The sequence below is a fragment of the Perissodus microlepis genome, chromosome 14, assembly GCF_051167445.1.
Source record: "Perissodus microlepis isolate ML-2025 ecotype Zambia chromosome 14, ASM5116744v1, whole genome shotgun sequence".
NCBI classification, from domain to species: domain Eukaryota; kingdom Metazoa; phylum Chordata; class Actinopteri; order Cichliformes; family Cichlidae; genus Perissodus; species Perissodus microlepis.
Window position 1 is genome coordinate 9,423,239 of NC_140474.1, and position 26,675 is coordinate 9,449,913.

The following is a 26,675-nucleotide window of genomic DNA, read 5'->3' on the forward strand; positions in this document are numbered from 1 at the left end:
ACAGTGTTAATGCAAGCCCAAACGTTTATCAAGATCATCATGTAGGTACGTGTATTTACGTGTATTTTGAAAGTTAATTTGTGTAATTTAGCCCATGTGGGTCGGCGCTGTTTCTGTGAGAAATCAGCAGTTGGCAACACCTTTACATGGCCTTGAGACACTTGACAAACAGTCATACACAAACACACATGCACACGAACTTTGGAAAACAAGCAGATAAGGCATTCTCAGACAAGGACAAATCCTAACTGGAAAAACAATGCTAGACATATGCATTTGCAAAGCCATAAGCAGTGTTATATAATAGTTTACAAAACTCTGTATAGGGTCTGCAGTACAACCTGTCCCTACATGGTGGATGTGAAGTGTACAGAGGATTAGGGTGCCTTTCAAGGAAATGCTCTTTTTTTTCTTACTTCTTTCTTTTTCTTTTTTTAAAAAAAGAGTGTTTCCTTGAAAAGTCTCATTATCCTCAGATGAATGCCGGGCTGATTTAAATGAAGAGAAGAAGTCACAGAGTGAAAACAGACTTAGTGTGTTCACTGACATGGCAAGACTATCTAGAAAAGTGAAAATAGTCTTGGGGGATTATTAAGGCAATAAGAAAAAAGTCTTGAATAGTTCAACATACTTAGAAACAACATGCAGCCTAACACACAAACTCAGCTAAGCATTATTAGCAAAGAGAGAAATTAACAGTTATCGTGGTTTCTTCACTCATAAGCACAGGGAAGATGACTCTTACCTGCTGAGTAGAAATGAGTTGTCTGTGTTTCCTAAACAATGTCACTGAAATCATGGCAAGACAGAAACAGCAAGCCTGGTTCCTGTAAAAACAGAGAGAGAGAGAGAGAGTTGGACAGCCCCTCACAGCGGCACACATGTTCACATAGACTTCTTCTGGCAAGCCTGCCATCACCCCCTCCTCCTCCTTATGCTTTTCTCTGGGATGGGGGGGGCAGCAGGACTGATCAGCTTCCAGCAACTACGACGCAAAATATGCATATGAGCAGGGAGAATGTGTACTTGCTCGGAGGTGAAAGGGGAGGAGAAAGGAGATAGAGGTGGGTGTGCAGAGTAAAGGGACCAACAGTTGATAGTGTAAAATAACGTGAAATGGTTTCAAGACCTCAAAAACAACCTCTGGGGAATGCCTGAGTTCACTGGCTGAACCGTCTGTGCTCAGCTTTGAAACACTGTGATGAGAAAGAATGCTTTCAAGTCATTCACCCTGGGAATCAGGCTGGAGCAGGTAATCACAGATTAAGATGATATCTTTGTGAGAAGATTGAAACGGAAGATTCAGATGCTGAAAAGGAAGCATGCTTCCTCAAGTTTTCATTTACAAGCAAACACTGACTGTTTTGGTTTACATGGATACCACATCGTACTAATTTGCGTAATATTCAAATTATAAAACATAAATACATTATTCTTAATGGCACCTTTGGGAAATGCCTAATAACTGAGTTACATTATTGATATTATTCCACGTATAGAAAATATTTTTTTAAAGTCTGTTCAAAGAAAGTCCCTATAGGTCTCCATATTTTTTAAGTGATGTAGATTTATTTTATTTTCTTTCATACTGCTTCTGGAAGAAATTTGAAGTAAAATTATGCTTGATTTTTTAACAAGTTTATAACAATTGTCTCTTTTATTTGATTTTCAGGAATGATATGTGAAACCACTTCTACAGAAGTAAAAAGCATTTGGACTCAAACTGACCTCTGGCCTGAGGGGAGAAAATGCTTCTCTCATTCATAAAATACTTTGCATACAGCCTGTGGCTGTCATCTTCCCTCAGCACTGAGAGCTTCCTCCTGCTCTTTATTGCTCTTTTCCCAATTGTCTTCAGCCTTCTTCCTGCACTGTTCACAGTTTGAGTTAGGTGTGTATTTTACGCTTGAACAATCCATAGGTCAGTGTTAAGTGACTTAACAAGCAAGTTAAAAAGATTCCTCTAAAAACATTCAGGTAAATAAACTGGACAGCAAATGAATGCAAAAGCTTCCAATAACTGTAAGACTTACTATACTATACTATACTATACTATACTATATAGTATATACTATTACTATAAACAAGGCCTGTCTTTTCTGTACTGACCCTTATAGTGCATTTTATTTTATTTTTTCTTAATCATATAACCCATATGTACGTACAGCAGCAGAAATGTTTCCATGTATATTTAGGAATACTTAACACAGCAGTTGTTGAATATCTATTCAAATCTGCTTTTTGACCTTTAAGATAGGGTATATGAGTGCAGAGTGTGCATGATCTTTTGTTCAGTCGTGACATTCTTGATGTCCTTGATGTGTTTATGTTTATATTTCCTCTACTGTCTGGATGCTTACGTGGAAAGGTTACATGAGGCACACAAGAGCTTTGGTGTTTGAACATTATCATAAAAGGGAAGTAGTATAGCCCACTAAATCTCTCTATGAAAAGTCTTAAAGCTTGTTTGGTAATAATAGGTTAAAACAACAAAAGCTTATTTCTAGGTCACATGTGGTTGTCGAGTTAATTCATAAAAATGAAATTTTTTGATATTTTTGTCTTGGTTGAGTACATACAGCTGAAACAGACAAGTGTAACTATGAAGCAGAATATGTGCCATCTATCCAGGAAAGAATAAGTAAGAGGAACGGGGAGAGGCCCGTCAGAGCAGGTGAACAGTCCAAGGCTAGTGGAAGAGAGAACAGTCAGATAGATCTGACAAGCTAACCTAGAATGAAAGTCAGAATCAGGATCCCAAACAGGAGAAAGGAAACAAAAGGGAGCATATCTTTGTATATTTACAGTAGTCACTTTACACTGGTCTAACACACAGCTAGCAGCTACACCCACCTGGCCATTCATCTCTCAGTCAAAATGGTCATGCTTTTTAAAAAAGCATGCATAACTTAAAAAACAAACAAACAAACAAACAAAAAAAAAAGAGTATGTTTTTTTTAAAAAGTTGCTCTATTGGACTGAAATCAGGTGGCTGTGGAGAGCAGTCACCAGTGAACTCCTTGTCATATTGAAGAAACCAGTTTGAAATGATTTGAGCTTTGTGACGTGCTGTGTTATCCCGCTGGAAGTAGCCATCAGAAGATGGTCACACTGAGGGATTGGCAATAATCAGGTAGGCTGTGGTGTTTAAATGATGCTCATTTGGCACTGAGGTGCCAAGAAAATATCTCCCACAACATTACAGCAGCAGAAGCCTAAACTGCTGATACCATTCAGGATGGATCCAAGATTTCATGTTGGTTGCAAACAATTCTGATCCTACCATCTGGATGTCAAGGCAGAACTCCAATTATTTTAGGCAATTTATGACTTTAGCCAGTGAAAATTTATTTAATTTGACTAGGCCTTTAAATTCAGAACTGTTGCACTTGAGTGATTTTATACTAACAAGTCCAAGAAGTCATGTTTTGGGCCCGTGTAGCCATTGAAGTTTCTATTTTCTTCATTCTAGTGGTTCCAGAAACATTCAACTGTTTAGTACCAAAGCTAAGCGCAACTTTTGAACCCACAATCATACGCAGAGCTTGTTAAAAAGGAAACAAGACAAGGCTTCCCACTGCAGATCACTGCTATGACAACTATGTCAAGACAGGTCTGGGGAGGGATGTGTCAGGCTTGCAAAGCAAACTATTCGAGATGGCAGGAATTCCACCAAGGCAGCAGGCAGCAGGCGGAGGCGTTCCGTGCCAAACCCTCCAGAAAGAAGCAAATGTGAGTGAAAAAGGATATTACTGATACTTCTGGCAGATTTACAGAGCAATCAGAGGGACAGATTACCAATCTGTTCATCACTCACTTCAGCTGGATGTTTAAGAGACTGAAACTAGAGGAGTTCATGATCACTCTGTTTTTCTGTTCTCTCTTTTTGAAACATTACAGTTTGACAAATCTAAGGTTATGAAAGATCTTTCTGGGGCGAAGATTTGCCTTTGAGTTCACACAGCCATGTGAAAAAACTGTCAAAAGAGTCATCTAAACCCCAAAGTGCTAAAAAGCAATAACACTTTTTATATCCATTTATATTTACTAAATATAAACTCCAAATAAATATCCTTTACATCCTGTACATGGGTGTGTGAATGATCTATTTTTTACTTTCAAACTTTTCATGATCATTTTAGAACTAATTAAATGTAGTTATTTCTACTTTTTGGAGTTAACATGAAATATATAGCGAACTGTTTATGGACCACAGGTACAAACATCACCTGTAATTATATTTTCACACATAACAATGATATACACGTAGTGATGTCAAGATATTAAGAGATTTATGACTTGTGAGGATGATTTACACTGTATGAGGTGAAACACATTCACCTGCTGTCTCGTCTCTCCTTCTTCTTCTTATCAGAGATATCAACATGGCTGTCAAGATGAGACAGACACTCTGAAGACGCTGTGATCTTCACATTGTATAGTGAGATTAAAGTGAGGGAAAGGAAATGGAGCCAGCTGTGTTGTTGAAACATGTGGCTGTATGGTGGTAGGTTTGCCTGCCAGCAATGAAATGTCCTATTGCTACACAGAGCAAGAGACAGAAAACACTAACAGTGTCAGTATGGAAAATTAATAATTTATCTGCTTCTGCAACACTGATAACATAAAGCATTGCTTATGCTGTTGTACGCATTTTATGCAATGCAAACTGTACAGAGCTGTGGCAACAGACGGATACAATATAAAACACAAACATCACTAGAAAACATTCCAGCGATACCGCAGTCTGGCTCAATATCTCTGCTGCTTTCTGACTCCCCTACAGATTCACAGCATACCAAAGAACATGGGCAGATGTTCTGCATTATCACATGAAGCTACACTTGAGCTTTATCCCGTAAAAGCTGTGCAGAGAAAATTAGAAGCCCAGTTTTCAGACTGTTTTTTCTCCTCATCAGATTTGAATTATAGCCTCTAAAGACTGATAAAGGTATATTCACAGTAGTTTTAATGGCACATTTTATCCTGAATTCATCTAAGAAAAACTAAGATGTGGATAATTGTGAGATATTATTTTAAAATACCAGCAATAAAAAAAGCAAATCACAAGAGCTACAGGGAACAAATTGGATAATTATAGAAATCAAACGTAATAGCCAATTTAAAGGAGAAATTTATGTTTTCACTAAGCAGGTGACAACATGCATGATGAAGCCTGATGGGTGAGGTGAGGGTTTAACTTTAATGTGCACGTGAACAGCTTGCCAACTTCTCTGGGGATGAGTATCCCTTTATTAGAATAAAAACCCAGATTTCATCAGTAGTGATGCAGTTTACATGTTTGCTTTGCAATCAAAACAGCATTGACGCAGTCCTGAGAGAAGACTTAAATCCAACTGGAGTTGTGTTAGGAAAGGCATCCAGCATTAAAAAAAAAAAAAAGAAAAGAAAATCTGCCAACTGAAATATGCAAATAAGGGAGCTGCTGAAAGTAGCTCTCATATTTCATCAGTCTTTTGGAGTTCATTAAAAAATAAAAAGGGCAACATCAGCAGATCCCAGATCTTAAAGCCACCCCTCTGAAATAAAACACACTCTCTTGAATGAATTAGAACAGCTGTTCTTGAAATGCCCCCATGAGGGCCATCAGTGTGTGATAGCAGATGTTATCTTGGTTTGTTAATTGCTTAAGCTTTGTTTTGCTGATAAAACAGCAACAGAGACTATTCTATTCTAATTATCTATCTTAAAATAGAGTTAAATATTCAGATTCAGTGACCAGTAGATTGTTGCATTAATCAAATCTTTTCCACTTAAGTTGAAAAGCTGAGACTTCAAAACCAAGAGCTTTTCCACTCGCACCTCAACTGTAACCCCGCTGGCAAATATTTGTGTGTCTATATTTTTGGCTATGCTCCATTTCATGAAGTCTTGGCTCATTGGCTCATGCATAACAGCTTTGACAAAACATATGGGCAGCATGCATAACAAAGGAGAGCCACACAGAAAGAATTAGTCAGGGTAACAGCTGTAAGGACATTCCCAAACAATGAGCGGGGAATACTGAGAAGATAATGAACGGAAAAATGTAAACACTGGGTGAAACGACAGAAAATTATACCACAGCCCAAACACAGGCTGCCTCACCTGGATGTATGTGATTATAGGAACACGGGACTGGATGAGGAGTCAGTCCATTATACTTTTCGTGTGACCAGACGATTGCCTCGGAGGGAACGAGCAACAGGCCGTCAATATCATACAGAAACAGCAGCTACAAATTAATTCAATCCAATAACCACTCCTGCTCTCACCTGCTGCAACATGCTCTACAAGCGCTCGCATTCTACCAACGAATTCTTTCCGCTCGGAGTTGAGGGGTGGAGGGTGCGCACAGAGGGGTTTGTGGGCTTGATGTTGTGATTGTTGTGTAATTGACAGGTATGTTCAAATCCAGTGTCTGATGCAAACATTGCACCACACACTCCCCTACTTGGGTTAGACAACTAGCACGTTTGCTGCTTCCAGGAACATGAAAATACATGCCAAGATGACAGGGCTATTTGGAGATGACAGGGTTATTCATTTGGTTAAAAACACATTGCGTGCAGAATAAAATTGATCATGCATTTGTGTATAATAAATGTTATTCGGGGGACGTTTTTTGTTTTGTTTTTCTTTTTTAGTTGAAAAAAACAACTTTGCTTTCTAAGCAAGGAACCAATTGTAACTTATGCCACGATGAGGAAGAAAAGCTTTCTTACTTTAGTCAACCTGCTCGTATTTTGCCTGATGAGAGAAAGAGAAAAACAGATCAAAGGCCAGCAGTTGTCATCTTCTTTCTTTGTTGCTGCTGGCAATGAGATGCAGGAGCTGCAAGCCTTGAAAACAGCTGCCCTGAAGCAGACTGCAGCTCACAGCTGCGCGTCAACTCTGCTTTCTGCTTCACTTGTGAAAAATACTGCAGAACTACACAAGGGTGTTTTCACACTTTAACATTTGATCTAAGTCATGGATATCATACTTCACAATGTGGTTCTCATTTTCTCTCACTCTCTCTCGCTGTATGACAGGTTTCAACCCCTTGACCCTGGTAAACCTGAACATGATAGTGGGGATGGATGGATGGATTTTCAAAGTAACACACTGCAGTATTTGATGCATTATTAGTGCTGTTACAGTCTTCTTGGTCTTCAGCAATCATGAACTTGCTTTAGAATTAAAATAAATCACAGTAAATATCAAGTTTGCAGTATTTTAACATGTAATTTATGTTTTATTGCATGTTACTCCACTTTACATGATTACAGTGCCAAACAAAAAATATATATATATACCTGAAAATGAAAAAGAATTTAAAAAATCAAATGAGAAAATTCTTTATTTATCCTGATTCTAGTTGCTTAAATATGATTATTTACTGTTTTCTTAGTCCTCCTTACAGTAAACTGAATATTTGGACTGTTAGCCCTCATCCTAATGACACACAACAAATACCAAATAATATTTATCAATTTAAGCAGCAATTACATATCAGAGAAGCTAAAAACAATTGCATGTTGTGTAAAATGAAAACATATACTTAATCCATCCATTCCTCCATCACGAGTTAACCTAACATGGATCTCCCTAGACTGAAGGAGAAAACCCACACAGGCACAGGCAGAACATGCAAACTTGATACTGAAAAGCTCCAGCTGCTCAAAATATATGCTTTTCTTTACAAATTGCAGCTTTCATCTCTGTATAGTCCACATTAATAATTGAAAGCAGTCTCTTTCCCAGTGTCTGCTAGAGTGCCTCTGCTTCCTGAGAGTGAGCAATACTTTAAATTAGGACCCGAGGCCATTATGAACTCATTAAAACTGTATAGGTGAAACTGGGTGCTTCTGACTGGGCTCCCCCCAGTACTCCAGTACAACACACAAAAAGCTCTAAATAAAATAGAAGTACATAAAAATAAATCTTCAGGATCAAAGTGACCATGAAAATAATAAAAAACTGAAAATCCCAGAATTCTACTCATTCTGCACCTCAATAGAATTTATTGCTGAATAGAAATAGCGTATTTGCTGAATAGAAAATTCAGCAAATACGCTAGTAGATTTTTGATACTGTAGGGAAATTAATAGAAATCACTAGTTGCCTGGAACACTTATGCGGCACGTGTACAAGTGATTTGTCATAAAAGACTGAGCACATGGTCTTTACAATGATGAGATGAAATTTAGTAAAACACCGAAGCAAAAGCAAAAGAGAAAATCCACCATAATAAATTAATATAACCTTTATCGCCAGCACAATCCCTCTGTCAAGATATATCGGAGTCTTTCAGTTAAGAACAGCCACCTTCATCTCTCTCTATTCGAAATGCCTGTTAACAGGAATGAAGTCAGTGATTGATTTTACCTCTCTAATCTCCTCTCTCTATTATGAAGAGATTTCCCCTCTGCACCTGAGGCCAGCATGCTCGCCTTATTTCTTATCTACCAGTGAGTACAGTAGCCACTCTCAGGGGGCTGTGCTAACCCCAATCAGCCAGACAATTCTCTCTCTCTAACACACACACACCCACACACACACACCCCCACACACACACATATTCATGAAGAGCCAGCAGTCTGCCAGACGGTGCCCTGAGCTGCCTGCAAGCAATGTAAGACAGACAGCCAGAGAGGTAAAACCAGACACAAAAGCAGCTCAAATCCACGACAGTACAGTGACAAGAACACTGTAGTATTTTTTTTAGCTAAATTATCACATTTTACATCTATAAAAAGAAAGAAATCTGCTGATATTTGTAATACTTTACTTGCCACAGAGCCCTTCTGCAACTTTTAGCTGGAACATGTGGGAGTGAAGACAATAAATCTCTCAGGCTCTGACATGATTTTGCTGTGACACCATAAATGATCCTCTCTCACTATGATTAACCACCTCAGTTCACGGCGTGCTGACATGGAGCTGACAGTGATGGGAACAAAGGAGGACACAGGACGATTGCCTAAAGATGGTCAGGGTACAGATAAACATCGGACAGGAAGTGGAAACAAAACAATTACCCCTGCTGTTATATGGAAATATAGTGGAAAAGAGGGACAGTGTGTGGGTAGAAAACAAAAAACTTATGTTTGACCATGCCATAAAGGTTTGTATGTTAAAAAACAGGATATAACAGACTTATGTTTTTGTTTAGTTTTTTCTTCAGATGGCATTCACAGTCAGCCACATAAAGAATGTGTATTCAGCTTTGGCTAAGCCAATCCATCTGTTTTCTGACCCTAACTCAGGAATCTGAGCAGCTTACTTCAGCGGAATCTGCTCACTGGATGACGACTAAACTACAACATCAGGGGAACAAGATGTGGATTTGAGTCAGATGTAGTAACCTCATGGTTCCCCCAACAACAAACAAAAAACCCGTTTTCACGTAGCTTTGAATGGCCTGCAATACTGACCTTTACTCATATGAACCCTTAAGCTAATAAAAGAAAATAATTTTTTTTAGAATCATTTAGTGCTTTTTCTAGTTTTAGCTTGGTTGTGATAACTGAAATGGAAATTGTACTTGCCTACCTGAAGTTTGAAATTATATATGTATTATTTATAGACTACTTAATTTACAAGTACTTAATTTAATTATTTCAAACAGAAGCATGCATGTTACATTAATAACCCATATACATAGGCACACGACAGTACAAAAATCTTGTTCCACCCCTCTTTCTTAATATTTTGTTTCCAAGGAGTCTGGCTTTCTTGTTTGTTTGTTTTTTAATTGGTTTTAAGCAATAGTTCCTGAGGCTTTCTGAAGGTCTTTCAAATTTTTGCTTTTTCACCCATTTTCAGAGGAAAGTTTTTGTGTGTTTGTTTGTTTGTTGATCACACTGATTTGAGAATTATTCAAGCATAAAAGAGGTGCCTAACTTAAGGGATAAACCAGTGTTGTTTTCCTCACATAGCAGACAATTTTAGAGAACCAATTTTAAATTAATTATTTTTTGTTATGCGCAGCCTGTCACATAAACACAGATCATTTTCATTTCTTTAGTTGAATCTATGAAAAATACCAAAGATAAAACAGTCTGACAGGAATTAAATAGTATTTTAAGGACACATCCTGTTTAGTGTGTCCTTAAAAATGAAGAAACTGGACAAGTGGAGAGCAGAAAAAAAGTAGCAGGCCTAAAAAAAACTATCCCCACCAGATGAACAGTATCTGCAATTCATGTCCTTAAGAAATATGAAAAAATAAGACTTGATACAGGACATGAGAGATATTGAGAGACGCATCTGGCCCTTCAGTCGATCCATTTACTGTTTGCTGAAGCTTCATCATGAATGGTCTGAGTGGAAGGATGGCTATCAAGAAGGTATTATTAAGGAAGGGAAACAGGGGGAAATGGCTGAGGTATGCTAAATTACCCAACAAATGGACTGGACTGAAAATCAGTGACGGCAGCTCTTATTGAGTGATGAACCCAAATGAGAGAGGTAAAACAATGAGTGTTTACAGTCATCAGAAGTACACTTCAGCATGACAATCATTCTAAGCACAATCCTAACGCAGTGAAAGCACACCTGGATAGAAAAACACATAATGGATCACTATCAGTGATGGAATAGCTTCTCCTCAACATTATTAAAGCAGTGTGGGGTCATGTTGATAGAGAATAAAACAGAAACCAGCCAACTAAAAAAGAAAAAAAAAGATTTGAAATATCCTTCAATAAACCTGGAGCGCTACTTTACTTGTGAAGACCTCGTATATTACCGAGAGTTCAGACTGTGTTCAAGAATAAAGTCATTCTCCTGCACACATTTTTCTAGCAAATGATAAAACATTAAGAGGTGGTTCAAGATTTTTGCATAATACTGAAATAGTATATGCGTGTAAATCTGTGGATAGGATACAACTGATTAAAAAAAAATACTCACCATCAAGTTGTACTATAGTAGAAAACAAAGCAGTAGAAAGAAACCGTGACAGCAGCACAGAAAGTTATTTGCACTCCATAACAGAAGATGGCAGCAGTAGATTGAGGAGGCGCTGTAACAGCCAAGCATCCCGTTACACAGTACAGACGGGACACTTTATGGACTTCCTGTCTCGTTTCATAACATCGTAACTGTGTATAATGTAGCATTCTCCTGTCTTAAGTAAGCGACTGTCATTCATTGCTTCCTGTCTTAGAAATGACCTGCATTAAGCGACTGTTCTCTAAAGGACCTCGCTCCAAAGTCGCGTGGTTGATGATTGGTGAAGCTCTCACCTCCTGCAGGTGCTTCCATGCTGAACTAGTAAGAAGTTTGTATGATAATTTAAACAAAGTGAACTGAAGTATTTTTCCCCTGAACGCCGCAGTGGGTGCATTATAAAACTCACCTTTTTCATCTCGCAGGTGAGACACGAATCTAGCGCGCTTCCAGTAGTTCATCACAGCAAGTATGTGTGTGACCTCCCACCCAATCATAGGTTTCCAATGGGCAAGTTTCCCCGGGTTTTACAGTGTTTGCTCGGAGATCAGGTCATTACAGAGAAACAGGTGAGTGAGACACTTTTATGATATCTGCCTGTGATTATAATCGATTATTTGATAATAAATGACAGATAATACGTTTTTCCTGCTTGTGTGTCACTACAAGCATTGTTTTTTTCGACAAAACAGTTGGACTTTTTTTATGATTTACAGGCATCCAGTTTCTAAACATAACAAGATCAACTAATAGTGAATATCACTGCTGCTATTAAAAGTAGTAGTATTTATTGGAAAGCACATTTTCCTGTTGATGTGCCTTTTCCTTTCTTACAGTAGGTGTGGGTCCCTGAAATTGCCTCTAAGGATTTACTGAGCTGTGTGCACACCGAGGACTACCTGGACAACTTCATAAATGGGAAAATAAGTGAGCAAGAGCAAAGGAGGACAGGCTTTCCCTGGAGTGAAGGCATAGTGAGGCGCTGTCGATATGAAACAGGTGAGAGAAATTCATGACGTACACGTGACCCGGAAAGATTGCATTATGTTTGCTGTTAACGTTCTCTCTCATTGCCAGGTGGGACTGTTTTAGCTGCTGAAGTCGCTCTGCAGAGGGGTCTGGCTTGCAGCACAGCAGGAGGAACTCATCATGCTTTTCCCAGCTATGGTTCGGGGTTTTGTCTCCTCAATGATCTTGCAGTCACAGCCAAATACACGATGGACAATTCTCCTAATTCTCCTTCTACTAAACGCAAAGTTCTCATTGTGGATCTAGATGTTCATCAGGTGGAGTACACTAGTCTCTGTTGTGGATTAGCATTTGTCTTTATTGAGAAGCTAAACTTTTTTCATGTGTCAAACATCTTACAGGGTGATGGCACCGCTTTCATCTTTAAAGAGGAGCCTTCTGTGTTTACATTCTCAGTGCACTGTGGGAAAAACTTCCCACTTCGTAAACAACAGAGCGACCTAGACATCAGTGTGGAGGATGGGCTGGAGGACAAGGATTACCTCTCCACAGGTCTGTAGATACTCTCCATATTAATAAATATCTAATCACTGAATCGCAATTCTAGCACTACTGTTCTCAATTTGTGAGAATTGTTGTTTTTGTGCATTGTTTTTGTCCTTGCTGATTTTGAAACTACTGTTTTTTTTCTGTACGTTAAGATGATTTTCATTGATGCTTCTAAAAACTCACTAATATGTCTGATGGTGTACCCAACAGTTGAAGCCCACCTTCCCTGGCTCCTGGAAACCTTTCGCCCAGACCTGGTTTTGTATGACGCAGGGGTTGATCCTCACTGGGAAGATGAACTCGGAAGGCTTCGCCTGACAGACCAAGGTGAGCCATTCTGTTTTACACCCAGGTGTTTTTACCTTCAAATCACTTACAGACTTTTTGAATGACTTTAAGTGTCCCTTAGGGCTCTATCAGAGAGATTTGTTTGTGCTGAAGACTGTGGTGAAAAGAGGTGTCCCTATTGCTGCTGTTATTGGTGGAGGATACTCTAGAGACATCGATAGACTGGCACTCAGACACTCTATCGTCCACAGAGCAGCAACTCAGGTAAATGAAACACAGCAGATAGAAGACTTGTTTGTCCAATTTTATGTACAGAAACGATCAGTTTAAAAAACGAGTTCTCATTATAACCTTGCTATCTTGCTATTCATGTTTCAGGTTTGGAGGGAGTGTGGTATGTAAAACTTGGCTCCCTAATCAAGAGGATCCTCAGTGGGTAGCTGATATTTGAGAGTCAATGCCATGGTCATTTGGAAAGTTTCAAAAATGTATTAGAAACTGACCAGTACTTCAGTTACTTTGGCATATTTATTTAATTTACACAGTTAAGATTAACTGTAGGAGTGATACATCTTATGCGGTCACATATTAGAACTTATTTCACTCATTTTTGGTTCGTTGCAATGATGGTCTTGTAACTACAATTATATTGTTATAGGGACATCACAGCCACCATAACATATTTTTACATTCATCTGAAAAAGAAGGTTTTCATGGAACTCAGTACAGTGCTGTGGAAAAACTGTTTATATAGGAATCAAGAGGTGCTGCTTATCAAATGCTCTTGATTAACTGGTCAAAAACACAAAAGCACAGTTTCTGGTAGTTTTCTGGACTGGAGCTTTCAGCTCCCTGTTAATGCCACAATCTTACCAGGAGTGGAAATTCCACAAAATTCACTCAAAGGTCAGACAATACAACTCTCAGGGAGGATTTTTTTTTTTTTTTTTTTTGGGGGGGGGGCATAAAAAAACTAAGAGCTAAAAACTTTACAAGCCTCAGGTAGTATCGGAAATGTTAACATTCCAATGCAATTAGAAAAAAAAAACTGCATTTAAATAAACTTCTGCAACAATGTCCTCTGGACAGATGAGACTAAAGTAGAGATGCTTGTCCATAGTGGATAGCGCCATTTTGGGTACAAAACACTGCATGTCAATGCAAAGACCACATAGCAGCTCACAAGCACGGTGGTGGAGGGATAATGATTCGGGTTTGTTTTGTATCCACAGGATTTGGGCACCTTGCGGTCATTGAGTCAACCTTGATCTACAATAAAATGTTTGAAAAAGAAAAGAGTCAAGGTGTTGTAGTGACCCAGACCAGATTTAAATGCTAGTGTGGTGTGGCTTTTAAGAGCTGTGCATAAATGAATGCCAATAAACATTAATGAACTGAAGCAATATTAAAAAGAAGAGGATTTCACTACAATGTGAGAGACCAATACAGTCCTACAGTAAAATAATTAAGTTATTGCATAGACTGCAGAGTCCAATGGAAATCTTTTTCACATGACTACATGTTAAAGAATTATTTAAAAATCCTCACAAATCAAATATTAAGGCTTTCATTTGTAGGCTGGTGATGATTCTAGTATAGTATGTGCAAGTTGGCTATAAAGACTTTTAGCTTACCATTTACCAAATTGTAACTGTTAATATTATAGAAATAAACTGTACATGAACAAATCTTTGTTGTTAATGGGAGTAAAAGCAACACAACACCGGTGAACAAAAACAAATTTAATAAAAAAAAAACCCAAAACAAAGTATTTACATCAGCTCACACAAGACATTTGCCACTTTTAAGACAAACCTAGTTGGTCCACAAAAACTATACAGATAAAGAAATGCACCACAATGGATATAAACAGTTTTTCAAGTCTCACCTATTATGTCATTCACTGACATCAAGCAGCGATATACTTGTGATAGAGTGCAATGTTTATTCACAGTACATGAGGCAGTTTTCTGATTTGCTGAGACATACCAAATTGTTACAAGACACAATGCCACTATTGCAAATATCTACATCAAGGGCGCGCACACACAGACACGCCCACTGGCGACATGTTGTCTGGAACACTTGTAGAGTAAAACAACAAGAAAATGGCACTAATGTTTCGGAAGAGATTCTGCACAATTTTAAACTTGTATGAGAGTGCAATGAAAAAGTACGCACGAGCAGTTTCACAGGAAGCGTTACCAAGAAGTCCGCAGCTGATACTAGCTGCAAATTTGGCTCCTTTTAATGAGAGATAAGCAGCATGCGATTTTGAAACGGGCACAAAGAAAGAAAGAATTCTCTACTGAAATCAATATATTAAAAGATAACAGCAGAGGGAAGAGTATGCTGTAGCTTTGTACATTTCTCTTTTGCTCATATTTAAAGCACAAAGAGAAGAAATGTTCTTTTAAAATACAAATCAATAGCTGTGATGCAACCCACTAGGGTTAAATAACAAAACACTGACTCTAAAAGACACACTGTAGATTTATTGAAAAAGAATAACTAGTTAAAAAAAATCTGGTACAACATACAGTAACGGCCACGGTTGAACACTTCCATAAAATATCTATTTGCTGCTTTCCAAAAGGTCTGACATATAGCTGGTTCCAGGATAAAATAAATAAATAAATACATGGATAAAAATCTCATTTTTAAATAGTTCATGAGAGAATTACAGCACTGGAGAATGTTAGTGTTACCTAGACCTTCAACAATGGCTACATTTGCACATTTAAATGAAAAGAATGTCATTATTCTCACATGTGGAATTCAGTGCTAAAACTTGAGGCAGAGGCGATGCAAAGTGAACTCAAAATGACAAGTTCCGGTCATATTTTCCATACCTGAACTTTCTCTGCCACCACACACCAATTGGCGTGATCAAAGTAGGTGTGTTTCACATGAAGTTCTTCGACATGATTCGCTATCAGCTCTGCCAGCTCACCCTCCCTGAAGACGTGGTAGTACCTCAGGCAGGAGCCTTCCACCTGCCCTTCACTCCCCTGAGGACTCTGTGTGCTTTCCTGCAGCTCTTCTTCCAGCAGCCCTCCATCTCTTTCATCTCCAGACTGCTTTAGGTCCTCCCCCTGCAAGGAGACTAGATCTGGTAGAGCCAGAGAGCCACACTCCTGGATTAAAGACACTGGGCTGCTGTTGTTAGTGGTGCCATTGCCTCCAGAATTGTTCGGTCCCTTGTGCTGCTCTGTGACAAAGACATCCTCTTCTGATCCAACCACAGATGGAGGAGAAAAGAAACTTGAGACTTGCTTGATAAGCCCTCGTCCTCTCCCGCTCAGGTTGAACTTGTTCCCCTCATTTTCACCTGTGGGTGAAGATAAAGTGCTCATGTCTCTGGAGGATGAACGGGAGATCCCCAAGCTTCCGAAGTCGAACACAGAATCAAGAGACCTGGAGAAGAACCACAGTTTGTGTGTCCTCTGCTGTGGTGTAGTGCGACCAAGATCTTCTTCGTCTGCCACAGAGGATGTGCTTCTAACCTTCCTGTGCTTTTCAGTGTTGTCTATGGCTTCGCTCACGCTCTGTGCTGTGGTTCTCCTCCTCGGTTTGTTGAGGCCGGGAAGGAATTGAGGATTGGGGTTCCAAGGAACAAAGATGTCCTGTTTCTCAAATTTACGACGTTTCTGCTCCATGGCCCACACGTAGATCATAATGCGTCCGCCCACTCGCAGAGTGCGAGCCATCTCCTTTATTGCTCGAATACGACGCTCTTTGGTGGACAGATGATGAATGACTGTGACAAAAATATGAATTCGTCAGCTTTAAGCATGGATTTATGAGGTATCATGTACACTGTGTGTATAATGGAAGATAAATGAATAGTGCAGCTGTTCGGTTTGGACCTAATTACACTCTTTTTTTTGGTAGGACACAATAATTATTTTTCACACTGTTGGCTTGGCAACGCAAGTTTGTGCTAATATGATGTTTATCATTATATGAGTTAACTTAATTTGAGGTAGATGACGGCTGCGACGTTTGAGCTCATGCATATGAAGGGAGTGATTTGTTACTAAGTGAAATATTTAAAAAAAAAACCCTCTTATCTCATCTTTAATAACTGCTTATAGTTCTGACCATTACCTGCAATAGAAAGCACAGCATCAAAGCAGCTGTCTCTGTAAGGCAAATGCAGCCCATCACACATCTGGACCTCATGTCCTTGGCTCCAGGCAAAATCCACCAGGGGGCGACAAACGTCACACCCCAGCTTGAACACGTCCTTGTTAATGTGGAGATACTTACCATTACCACAACCTGGAAAGACAAGACAGTCAGCTACAACATAACACAAGAAATGTAAGCCAGCTGTAATTGGACTTTCAGGATCACATTACTGCTGGAGACCCACCAATGTCAGCAACGATGCTCCCAGGCTGCAGTTCCAGGAGGAACTGCCGTACCTTCGGCCAGGCTTTATAGCGGCTGTCGTTGAAATATGGAGCAATCTTGTCGTAGACATTGTGTACATGATCTCTTTCAAGCTGGCTGGCAGCCTCCTCCATCATGTTCGCCCAGGCGGCCTCATGCAGTGGCCTCAGAGCATCATGACTGCGGGGAGAAGAGTCTTTTTGGTTATTTCCATTAAACTGTGAATTTCACCATGAAAAAAAAATATTGTGATAGTGTGGACTTGTTAAATAGAAATAGCACAGTGGAGACCCTCTCTGAATGCTTGTTAAAGTCCCACAAGGTCAGCTCAAAACCATAATCAGCGGACACACAAACATCTGTCAGGTGGTAATTTAATATTAGACCCTCTGCTTTGTACTTCAAGTACCAGCTGCATCAGTGCACTCTCTCACATCCATCCAGCAGTGCACAGTGAGGTTCTGCTCTATGAATACAAGTCAGGTATAATTTGTCACTTTGAGTATGTAACTGCGGAAAAACACAGACTACAGGATATAAATTAACTAACCAAGTCACCGCAAATAGGCACACCTCATCTCACCAAGCTCTTAGCAGGTCCATGTCCACAGCAGCTGTGAGAAATTGGTTTTACAGTAACGGGGAAGCAAAAGGTCAACACATAAATCACTTTTGTGTCAGTAACAGGATGCAAAACAAACATGAATCATGTTTGAGTGAGTGATTTTCATCGATTCCGTCACACTCTGTAAGTAAGCATTATGCTGCTGTTGGGGTTTATATATCGCAGCATTTCTTTCACTGTCACATGCAGTGGAAGGTCTGGACTTTAGCTTTTGTTGTAAGATGTACGTTTACCTAATGTGACCTTCATTAATCCTGAGAAAGACTTTAAATTTCCATGGAAATAAAGCACAGTAGTACTGAATATCAATATGTTATAGCTTAGCCAGGCCAAATACTGATTGTTTGTTGGTTTACTACACTTTGCTCATAAAAGTTAATTGATTAAAAGAGACTATTTTTAAAGTTATCACTTAAGATGACGCTCTGAGTATAATATTGTGCATGAAAAGGAACGTACCCACAATTGTGCATCAATCTAGCTTATTCTTTCACTACGTTGTAGTATCTTGGACAATATTTATATAAATTCAGGCCATCTAATGTTTGGATAATGACTCTGCTACTTTGAGTTTTTATATATAAACACAGTACGGCAAACCCCAAATCTACAGCTCACAGCAACCACCTTGACAACAACAGGACATTGTTGCTCACATTTCTATAGTTTTCTTTTCAAGCATATTTGTATGTAATGCCGACATTATGTAAACTTCAGGGACACGCTGTAGAGTTTCAAACTCGACAGAAAATTTCAGGGGTTGTATAATTGTGACGTTTGTGTTATTCACAGCTCCCACTGCAGTCATCCCAGTTTATTAGGATGCAGCCCACAGCTCCTGCAGTGCTGCTGCTGTGGCTCCCTCAAGCACTAACCCCACTGGCCACTTTATTAGGCACACCCATAAAAAAACTAATGAAATCCAAAACAATGACTCTGGCATGAATTCAACTCTTTTGGATCTTTTTGTTTCACCTTTTGTTTTCATCATCTTTAACATTCATGATCCACTGTGTTACATAGTGCTGTAATAGCTGTGAAGGATTGTGCACTCCATTAAGGTACAGAAGGGGAGAAAAATATGCCACAAAAAGAAATGGACAAGAATATCTGGCTATTCAGAATTCTTATTTGATCTGATTATTGTGTCGTGGTTTAATTAATTTCATGCAAAGCAAACCCACACAAAACAGTTTCGATCACATGTTGACTTCAAGGAGATTTTAGAAGTACATGTGTACAAACTGCATGTTTGTAATGCTGAATAAATTAATTAAACTGTAATAATTATAAGCTTTCAAACCCCCCTGTCCTTAAAAATCTTATCCTGGATAAATTTAGCCCATGATTTGTTGCATACTTATACTGTTAACATATAGCTGACCTCAACGTGGAACACTAACTCTACTATTCTCCACAAATACAGCTGCCCATTTAAATTCCTAAATTGATTCATTAAGTCTCGGATCAACAGTGGAAATACACTTTCAAAGGCAAAAACAAATAAATGGCTGATTCCTGATGAGGCCAGCAGAAAAGAAGATGTCTCTGTTTTTATCTGCATTCAACATCTTTTGTACCCACACTACTATTAACCAACAAGTGATCGTTAAATCAGTGACGAATACTGGCTTTTTTGCTTGCAAATTATCTGCTTTGAAATCACTGACTGTGTGCCATAAGACTCTTCTCATTTTCCCCCTGTACTGAGCAATGTGACAAAGACTTTCCGCTCTGTGTGACACGGAGATGGGAGATAAGAGTTGTTTTCAATCGGCTGCGATAGATGAGAGCTGGTGGTGCTATGTATCCCAGCAGAAATTCACTGCTAACATATGTCGTAAAATCAATGTGCACAGCAAATATGGGTTTACTTTTGAGGTTTATCTGTAACTGCATTGTACAATACAAAATTTCAACCCACTTAATCTTCTATCACTTCAGGTTGGACAGTAAACAGAAGGATGTACAGACTGTCGGCAAAGAAATCAACATTAATAGATGTAGTTCAGACCATTGCAACCTACTGAACCATGCAGTGCCATAGGATGACTTGTTAAGGTTATAAGGGAGGAAAGCCACCAGACATTTGGGCTCCATTTTTTTCAAAAGGCATTAGGTATGTCCTTGAATGTAATACAGACTATTGCCCATTCAGTGCGCACACAATGAAAATTACTGGAAACATTTACCACAGGTTATTAGTAACAAAGCCCGACTTGCACTACATGAAACACAAATATCTCTTTTTATGACCTGACAATCAGAGCCTTCTCTGTGCATTAACAAGCTTATCTTCACTCCACCGTTTGTAAATATAGTGTACGCAGCATCCTTTGCTCAGACCTATTTCTGGACCACCATCATCTGCATCAACTCAGCCAAGTGGAAGTAAAACATCCCTTATGTAACGCTGTAATCTGGCCTCATTCTGTGTTGTCTGTGCTCAATTCCACTCGAGTTTCCCCCTCTGCTCACTAAACTGTGGCAGTCCTCAGCTGACATTATGTAACCAGCAGCTGGGCAGGCTCAGAGCTCTACCTCTGAATGACAATGGGAACTAAAATTAAATCAGATGACAACGTCTGGTGCACAGATCTGTCCTAGGTGCAGGGCATTCAGGGGATAAAGGTAAAAATCAGCCATTATTTTAGTCATTTTCTGTACACAGATTCTGTAAGTAATCAATAACTTAGATATTAACTTAGATATTTTCATCATACATGATCCACTGCGTACAACATTTGCCACTGAGTACACTATTCTGCGAATATGTGACTTTAAATATGCGTTCCTAGGCCGTGTTAACAAGCTCAGACCTCCACTGTGCTTTTATGTGATGTAGTGGTGTTAGGACTGTATGAACAGACAGGGCTGCGACGGCTGAGTACGGGGAGCCCAAGGAGAGAAGGTTTAACCGTGAAGCATGCCAGCGTGAACATGTGGGCAGAGATCTTGAGGTTTATTCTACCAGACCTCCTCATTAGTAAAATGAGCAGTAAATAACAAGTTAATATATTCAAAGGCAGACAGATGAAATCTCTGGACAGTAACCTGCAATTCAATTAATCCCCCAAGATTTAAATGAGCCCCGTATTTAACTATATTACTAGATTATATTATATTTAATAATGGGTGGGGTACCGGGCTTGTTCTGTATCGGGGAGCTACAACTTTTAGTCCAAATCAAAGTTTCTTTTGATATATGTGCAACTGATGTATACCAGCCTAAAGTTTAAATACTGAATTGCATTAATAACAAAAATGTAACCAACTTATTTGCAATTCATAAACAGCTTTCTCGTAATCCGTGTCAATAACTGCACAGCCTCCCTGTCAAAATCACTTACCGTATAAACTGCCGTTGTATTATCCGCCTCTAGCCTCGGGTCGGTGGAGGTAAACTTCCCTCTCCGCACATGCGATAGATCTATATGATCCACCTGTAATGTGGATCAGAGGAAGGTGCTCTTTAAGGTGGTCCCGAGCTCATCAACAACCACATTTTGCTGGCGGATTAAAAAAAGCAAGATAAAAACGTGCGGCGTGTGACCGCTAGAAGTCTACTGGCCGAAGGACGGCATCAAATCCAGGACTGGGAGCTCCACACCTGTCAAGCCAATGAAAAGATAGGGCAAAACTTCCGGTCACGTGTTTCAAAATTAAAGCAACCCAAAATAGGACAACAAACTAAGAAACTGCAATGACCGAAAATCAAAGAAAAAAGTAACAATGATTTTTGGTGAAAATGAGAAATCCCATATGTTAACCTCATAAAAGAAATGTAAATTCAGCAAGTTGATGTTAACCCCCCCCACCAACAATACACAACTAAAACGAATTAAAACCAATATATGGAGTAGAAATTATTTAAAATACAATTAGGACCAACAATAATCCAGTAAAACTAGCAAAACCTACACATTCAATTCTGTAAAACAGTTAGAAATTAGGTAAATGGATTAAAAAAAAAAAAAAAAGATACCTGGACTACTGAAAGATAGTTAAACTGATAATGTTGCAGTTTAACTAGCATGCTTTTTGTAAGCAGTTGCAGTTTAAAGGCTATTGAAGTTGATGGAGCTAAAATTGCATCTAGAAAAATATAATGATACAAACCACATAATATCTGAGGGTTTGTGACAGTAGTCGTACCTCAGTAAAAAAAAAAAAAAAAATACTTTGGTGATGAATTAATAAAGCTGCAAAAGTGATCACAGTATCTTCTTCTTTCAGCTTGTCCATCTAGGGGTCGCCACAACAGATCACCTGCTTCCATCTCACCCTATCACACAAACGCTCTGCTGGTCCTCCTTCACTATACATGAATCTGCCCTGACGTCTTCCTCTTTTCCTTCTGCCTGGCAGCTTCATTTTCAGCATCCTTTGTCCAGTACACCCACTCTCGTGACACCCTCGTGTCAGATGCCCAAACCAATTAGTCAGTATCTATACAACAGAAACAATGACACATGGCTACACCAACTCTTGAATAATTAATTATGGGAACAATAATTCATCTGCTCAAACATTCCCATCTCCCAGCTGTTTGATGGAAATTAAGCTTGATTTTGTACCTCTGTATTATAGATGATGCAATGCTCCTTCATTTGACTTTGATAGACTAATGCCAACTTTTAGAAATAATTTTAGGCAGAACTAAAACCATCAAAATTGTGCTTGTGTAAAATGGGTAATCCACTTTCATGATATGTATCTAAAAGATCCTACTCCCTGTCCAGTCATTGGATGTTCATGTATTTTCACTATTCAGCCCACTACTGATTTCTATAACAAAAGACACACCCTTGCGCCTTTATTTTGAAAATCACGCCATGCAGCATCCGCTCTTCTTGTGTATAACTTGACGCAACTGATGGGTTTTCAGCGTGTAAAAAGATGACACCCTGTGCGGTTGCAGAGCATGGCTGTCATTGGCTATGAGCCTCACGTGACAACCACAATAAACAACGTGACAGGTAGAACATGAGGTCCTTCATTTTATGCTTCACCCGTTTCCCATTTCCCTTAATGGCTTTTAACTTTTACAAAGTCCCTGACTTCATCCCAAGGCTGCAATAAAAACTGTCAAAAAAACAAATTTATTGAATTAAAGTAGAAACTGACAGTAATCCATAAGATGTTTTTTACAGTTTCACCTACATGTTGGTATTAATTGCTAATTAATTACTATTACAGGCTCCTCAATGAGATATGATGGCCCCATTTTTTTATTGCTTTGTAAATAGCACTTACTCTCATTAGCACCAAGTACAAAGGGTGAGCTACAAGATCCTGTTCATCCTGATCTTCCACTTGCAATGATATGGTACTGAGGTTATAATAACACAAGAACTGCATATATTAAAAACGAAATAAAAAAAAAATTAAACAGATTTTAGTTCCACACCATTAAGCCACTTAATGTGTTTTCTACTCTGGTAATAATTAGTGCACATTAGCCTGTCACTTCCACTTTTCCTTGTCCTCTGCTTCCCATGTCAGCTGTGAATTCATCTGCCATTTTTGTTCCTGAGATGCTTAAGAGCAGAAACGTATTTATGGTTCATCACTGCCATTTAGGGAGCACAGAGCACTCATCACAGCTGCCTACATCATCATCATTCCAAGCACACTTTTGCTCCATTCTGCTGCAGGCTTTCTCACATTAAAATGACGCGCACCTCCGCACCCGAGAAGTACACAGTACAAACACATTTAAACTGGCGGCTAATGAAAATAAGTAGAAACGCAGATGTCCCCTCAGCAGAGGTTTAGCAGCTGTTAAACAACAGTAATTACTTTTAGTCTCTTCAAACACTCTGTTAAATCTGTTTAATCATGAATTCAGTTAGGAGACAGGCGGCATTCTTCATAATGGTTATATATCAAGGACACTTATGAGTCCTCAGCACGCAGATTTCTATTTTTCTGCAGCAGAAAATATTTCCCAGGGACAGACATTATCTCATAGTATTTGCCTTTCATTGATTTAAGCCAGCACCTTTTAGTCCAAGCCTGCTCCCTACAGACTGTATCACCAAAACACTTGCTGCTGTATTTATTAACTGGTTGTTAACTAAAGACTGTGACTTTGTGGTGCCAGGAGGAAGTGTGGGTGTGGTAACTCCTGCTCAAATTATGAGTTTTCCTGTTTTCCTGTTTCCTGACTTCCTGTAATTGAGTGGCAAATTGTGTTACAGTTGATCTTCTGTACATTCTAAGGTAGTTTTTAAATACTGCTGGCCAGTGCTGTTGTATATCAGCAGTGGTCTGTAACTCCATTGGATAAGGGTTTGTTGGAGTTGCTAAATCCAACCACCAATACAGTAATAATAACTTCTTATCCCTGCTATTTATAGAACGATCATTTCTAAGTGTGCCTGAAGAAGGTCAGTGACTGAAAGTCTGCCCCTACAGAACGAACAATGCACTGCAAAGTCTTCAGTGCTTTTTTCCGCCCCATTATAATGGAACATGAAATAGAAATGTCAATAGAAATCATAAAAACGCCATGTAGTTCCCTGCCTCTGCAATCTCTGCGTAAATGTGGTCCTCTTTAGACAGCTGCTGAAACAATCCTCCTTCAAAACAAGATTTTATGACATCAGAATAATCTTGTTTTTCTTTGGAAATGGCCTGTTTCCTATAACCCTCTCCATATCAGCATTCAGACCCGAGCTTCATCGAGGTCCTACTTGTTAAACAGCTCCAGGATTACAAAGGTCAAAGTTTTTACATTAAAGATAAGGGAGTCGACAGCTGTGCTGCTCAGCACTGATGTTTGTGATTTAAAAGTTCAAAGATCTTATTCTGTTACAGTGACGGCCACAAGACCAGCTTTTTTCCTTCTTGGCTGTGTCTTTGCCTTTCTTCTAGGTAACAGGTGGGTGAAGCTGACCTAGTTAGGGTTGCACTATAAAGCAGGGCTGTCGAAACCTCTCAGGGGCTCTTCTCTGCTCCTCTCCCCCATGCTGGCTTACTGACAGACAGAGCATCTCAGGTTTTCCTTTTTATTTTTGCATGCATACAGTCACTCATTCATTTACAATTCACCGAGACGTTGCATACATATTAATTAGCTGACAATCAAGCATACTAGTTTTGGTTTTATTACTTTAATTAAAATAACGAACATCATCTATGTGAGGCCTTCATTTTGAGCCGAATTGTGACAACATACATTTGTCTACTGTTTCCTGGTCTGATAAGACTTTTAATAACTAATTTAAGCTTGTTTGCATTATTATTCTAACAAGGGTGGAACCAAAGGGCCTTTAATTTTATAGAAAATGTTTTTGGAGGGTGTAATTTCTCTTTAAAAAGTGAAGTCTAGATTAAATTTAAAACGGTTTCTCTTCTTTGTTATTGACTTGAGTTACTCATTAAAGCCTTTTCATCTTATTCTTCTGCCCCGGGCACCCATTTTGCAAGAAAATCTAATAGGCTAAATGGTGAAAAACTGCTAACTCTTCACTGCAGACAGGGCTGCACTGACATCAAAAGACAGAAAGCAAATCCATTTGAAATCCCCTTTAAAGGGCCTCCTCATTGATTCTCTTGACTCAAGGTCAGATTATATCTTAGGGAGACTCACAGGACAGCTTAGCCTTTTTAAATACTGAACATACTTGAGGCCAGCTCTGCATTTTAAGATTCAATAAGCTTTTATTTACCAGTTAAATATAATTTATGGGTTTCCTTCCTACCATTTATTTTCGCAGTTTAGCCCTGACATTTTTTTGTAGTTCTGTGTAGAATAACCCTTTAAACAAATAAGGCAATCATTTACAAAAATCAAAAATCAAGCTTGTGCAAGACTTAAATTTAGTCTTAAAACTTCCACAAACACTGAAACAGAGAGATTATTGCATATCTTACATATCACATCAACCTGCATTATTATTATTTTTTTGTGGAAAATTTGTAACACCAAAATTTATAAAATGCAAAAAGTTGGTGTAGCGTTAAAAACCCTCTACAGAAAAGATAGGAAGCTGCAGACAGCAGTATGCTGAATACTGCAGTCTAAAAATCAAATAACTAACCCTAAATACATATTTTTAAGACTGGAAGAGCATCAGTCGGAAACACTGCCTTCAAGAGAATTAAAACTACGACCAGTGAAACCAGTCATGTGGGTTCCTATTATTAAGTTAATATTTGGTAAAAAGTGTGACGTCACAGTGGCATTTCATTCTGGACAATAATTCAATTCAATTCAATTCAATTTTATTTATATAGCGCCAAATCACAACAAAAGTCGCCTCAAGGCGCTTCATAGATACAGAGAAAAACCCAACAATCATATGACCCCCTATGAGCAAGCACTTTGGCAACAGTGGGAAGGAAAAACTCCCTTTTAACAGGAAGAAACCTCCGGCAGAACCAGGCTCAGGGAGGGGCGGCCATCTGCTGCGACCGGTTGGGGTGAGAGAAGGAAAACAGGATAAAAGACATGCTGTGGAAGAGAGACAGAGGTTAATAACAGATATGATTCAATGCAGAGAGGTCTATTAATACATAGTGAGTGAGAAAGGTGACTGGAAAGGAAAAACTCAATGCATCTTGGGAATCCCCCGGCAGCCTACGTCTATTGCAGCATAACTAAGGGAGGATTCAGGGTCACCTGGTCCAGCCCTAACTATATGCTTTAGCAAAAAGGAAAGTTTTAAGCCTAATCTTAAAAGTAGAGATAGTTTCTGTCTCCCGAATCCAAACTGGAAGCTGGTTCCACAGAAGAGGGGCCTGAAAACTGAAGGCTCTGCCTCCCATTCTACTTTTAAATACTCTAGGAACAACAAGTAGGCCTGCAGAGCGAGAGCGAAGTGCTCTAATAGGGTGATATGGTACTACAAGGTCATTAAGATAAGATGGGGCCTGATTATTTAAGACCTTGTATGTGAGG

At 39.0% G+C, this 26,675-nt stretch overlaps 3 protein-coding genes across 6 annotated transcripts in view; 1 reads left to right on the plus strand and 2 right to left on the minus strand.

Moving 5' to 3' along the window:
- Nucleotides 1–926, minus strand: part of stard13b (StAR related lipid transfer domain containing 13b) — a 59,380-nt gene extending 58,454 nt beyond the window's left edge. The window contains exon 1 of one of the 2 annotated variants that reach the window (XM_084950039.1): nt 746–926. The gene's annotated coding sequence lies outside the window, so the exon portion shown is untranslated. The remainder of the gene's footprint in view (nt 1–745) is intronic. The other variant, XM_084950040.1, reaches the window with a different exon arrangement.
- A 10,122-nt stretch (nt 927–11,048) lies between these two features.
- hdac12 (histone deacetylase 12) lies at nt 11,049–13,706 on the plus strand. Of its 3 annotated transcripts, none has more exons than XR_014802213.1 (8): nt 11,049–11,262; nt 11,364–11,507; nt 11,778–11,937; nt 12,016–12,224; nt 12,309–12,459; nt 12,667–12,783; nt 12,856–13,008; nt 13,123–13,706. XR_014802213.1 is itself a non-coding variant. In XM_084950970.1 (8 exons), the coding sequence occupies exons 1-8, from the start codon at nt 11,158–11,160 to the stop codon at nt 13,144–13,146; spliced, it is 1,053 nt and encodes a 350-aa protein (XP_084807096.1). In that variant the 5' UTR covers nt 11,049–11,157; the 3' UTR covers nt 13,147–13,706. The 3 variants fall into 3 exon arrangements, 1 of the variants encoding a protein (XP_084807096.1); XR_014802214.1 differs by having other exon boundaries at nt 12,877–13,008; XM_084950970.1 differs by having other exon boundaries at nt 12,866–13,008.
- Nucleotides 13,707–14,471: 765 nt separating this feature from the next.
- Nucleotides 14,472–21,388, minus strand: trmt9b (tRNA methyltransferase 9B). Its single transcript, XM_084950969.1, has 4 exons — nt 21,118–21,388; nt 17,123–17,322; nt 16,855–17,028; nt 14,472–16,504 (listed from the first exon to the last, which is right to left on the minus strand). Exons 2-4 carry the CDS (start codon nt 17,277–17,279, stop codon nt 15,582–15,584), a joined length of 1,254 nt encoding a protein of 417 aa, XP_084807095.1. The 5' UTR covers nt 17,280–17,322; nt 21,118–21,388; the 3' UTR covers nt 14,472–15,581.
- Between the last annotated feature and the right edge of the window lie 5,287 nt (nt 21,389–26,675).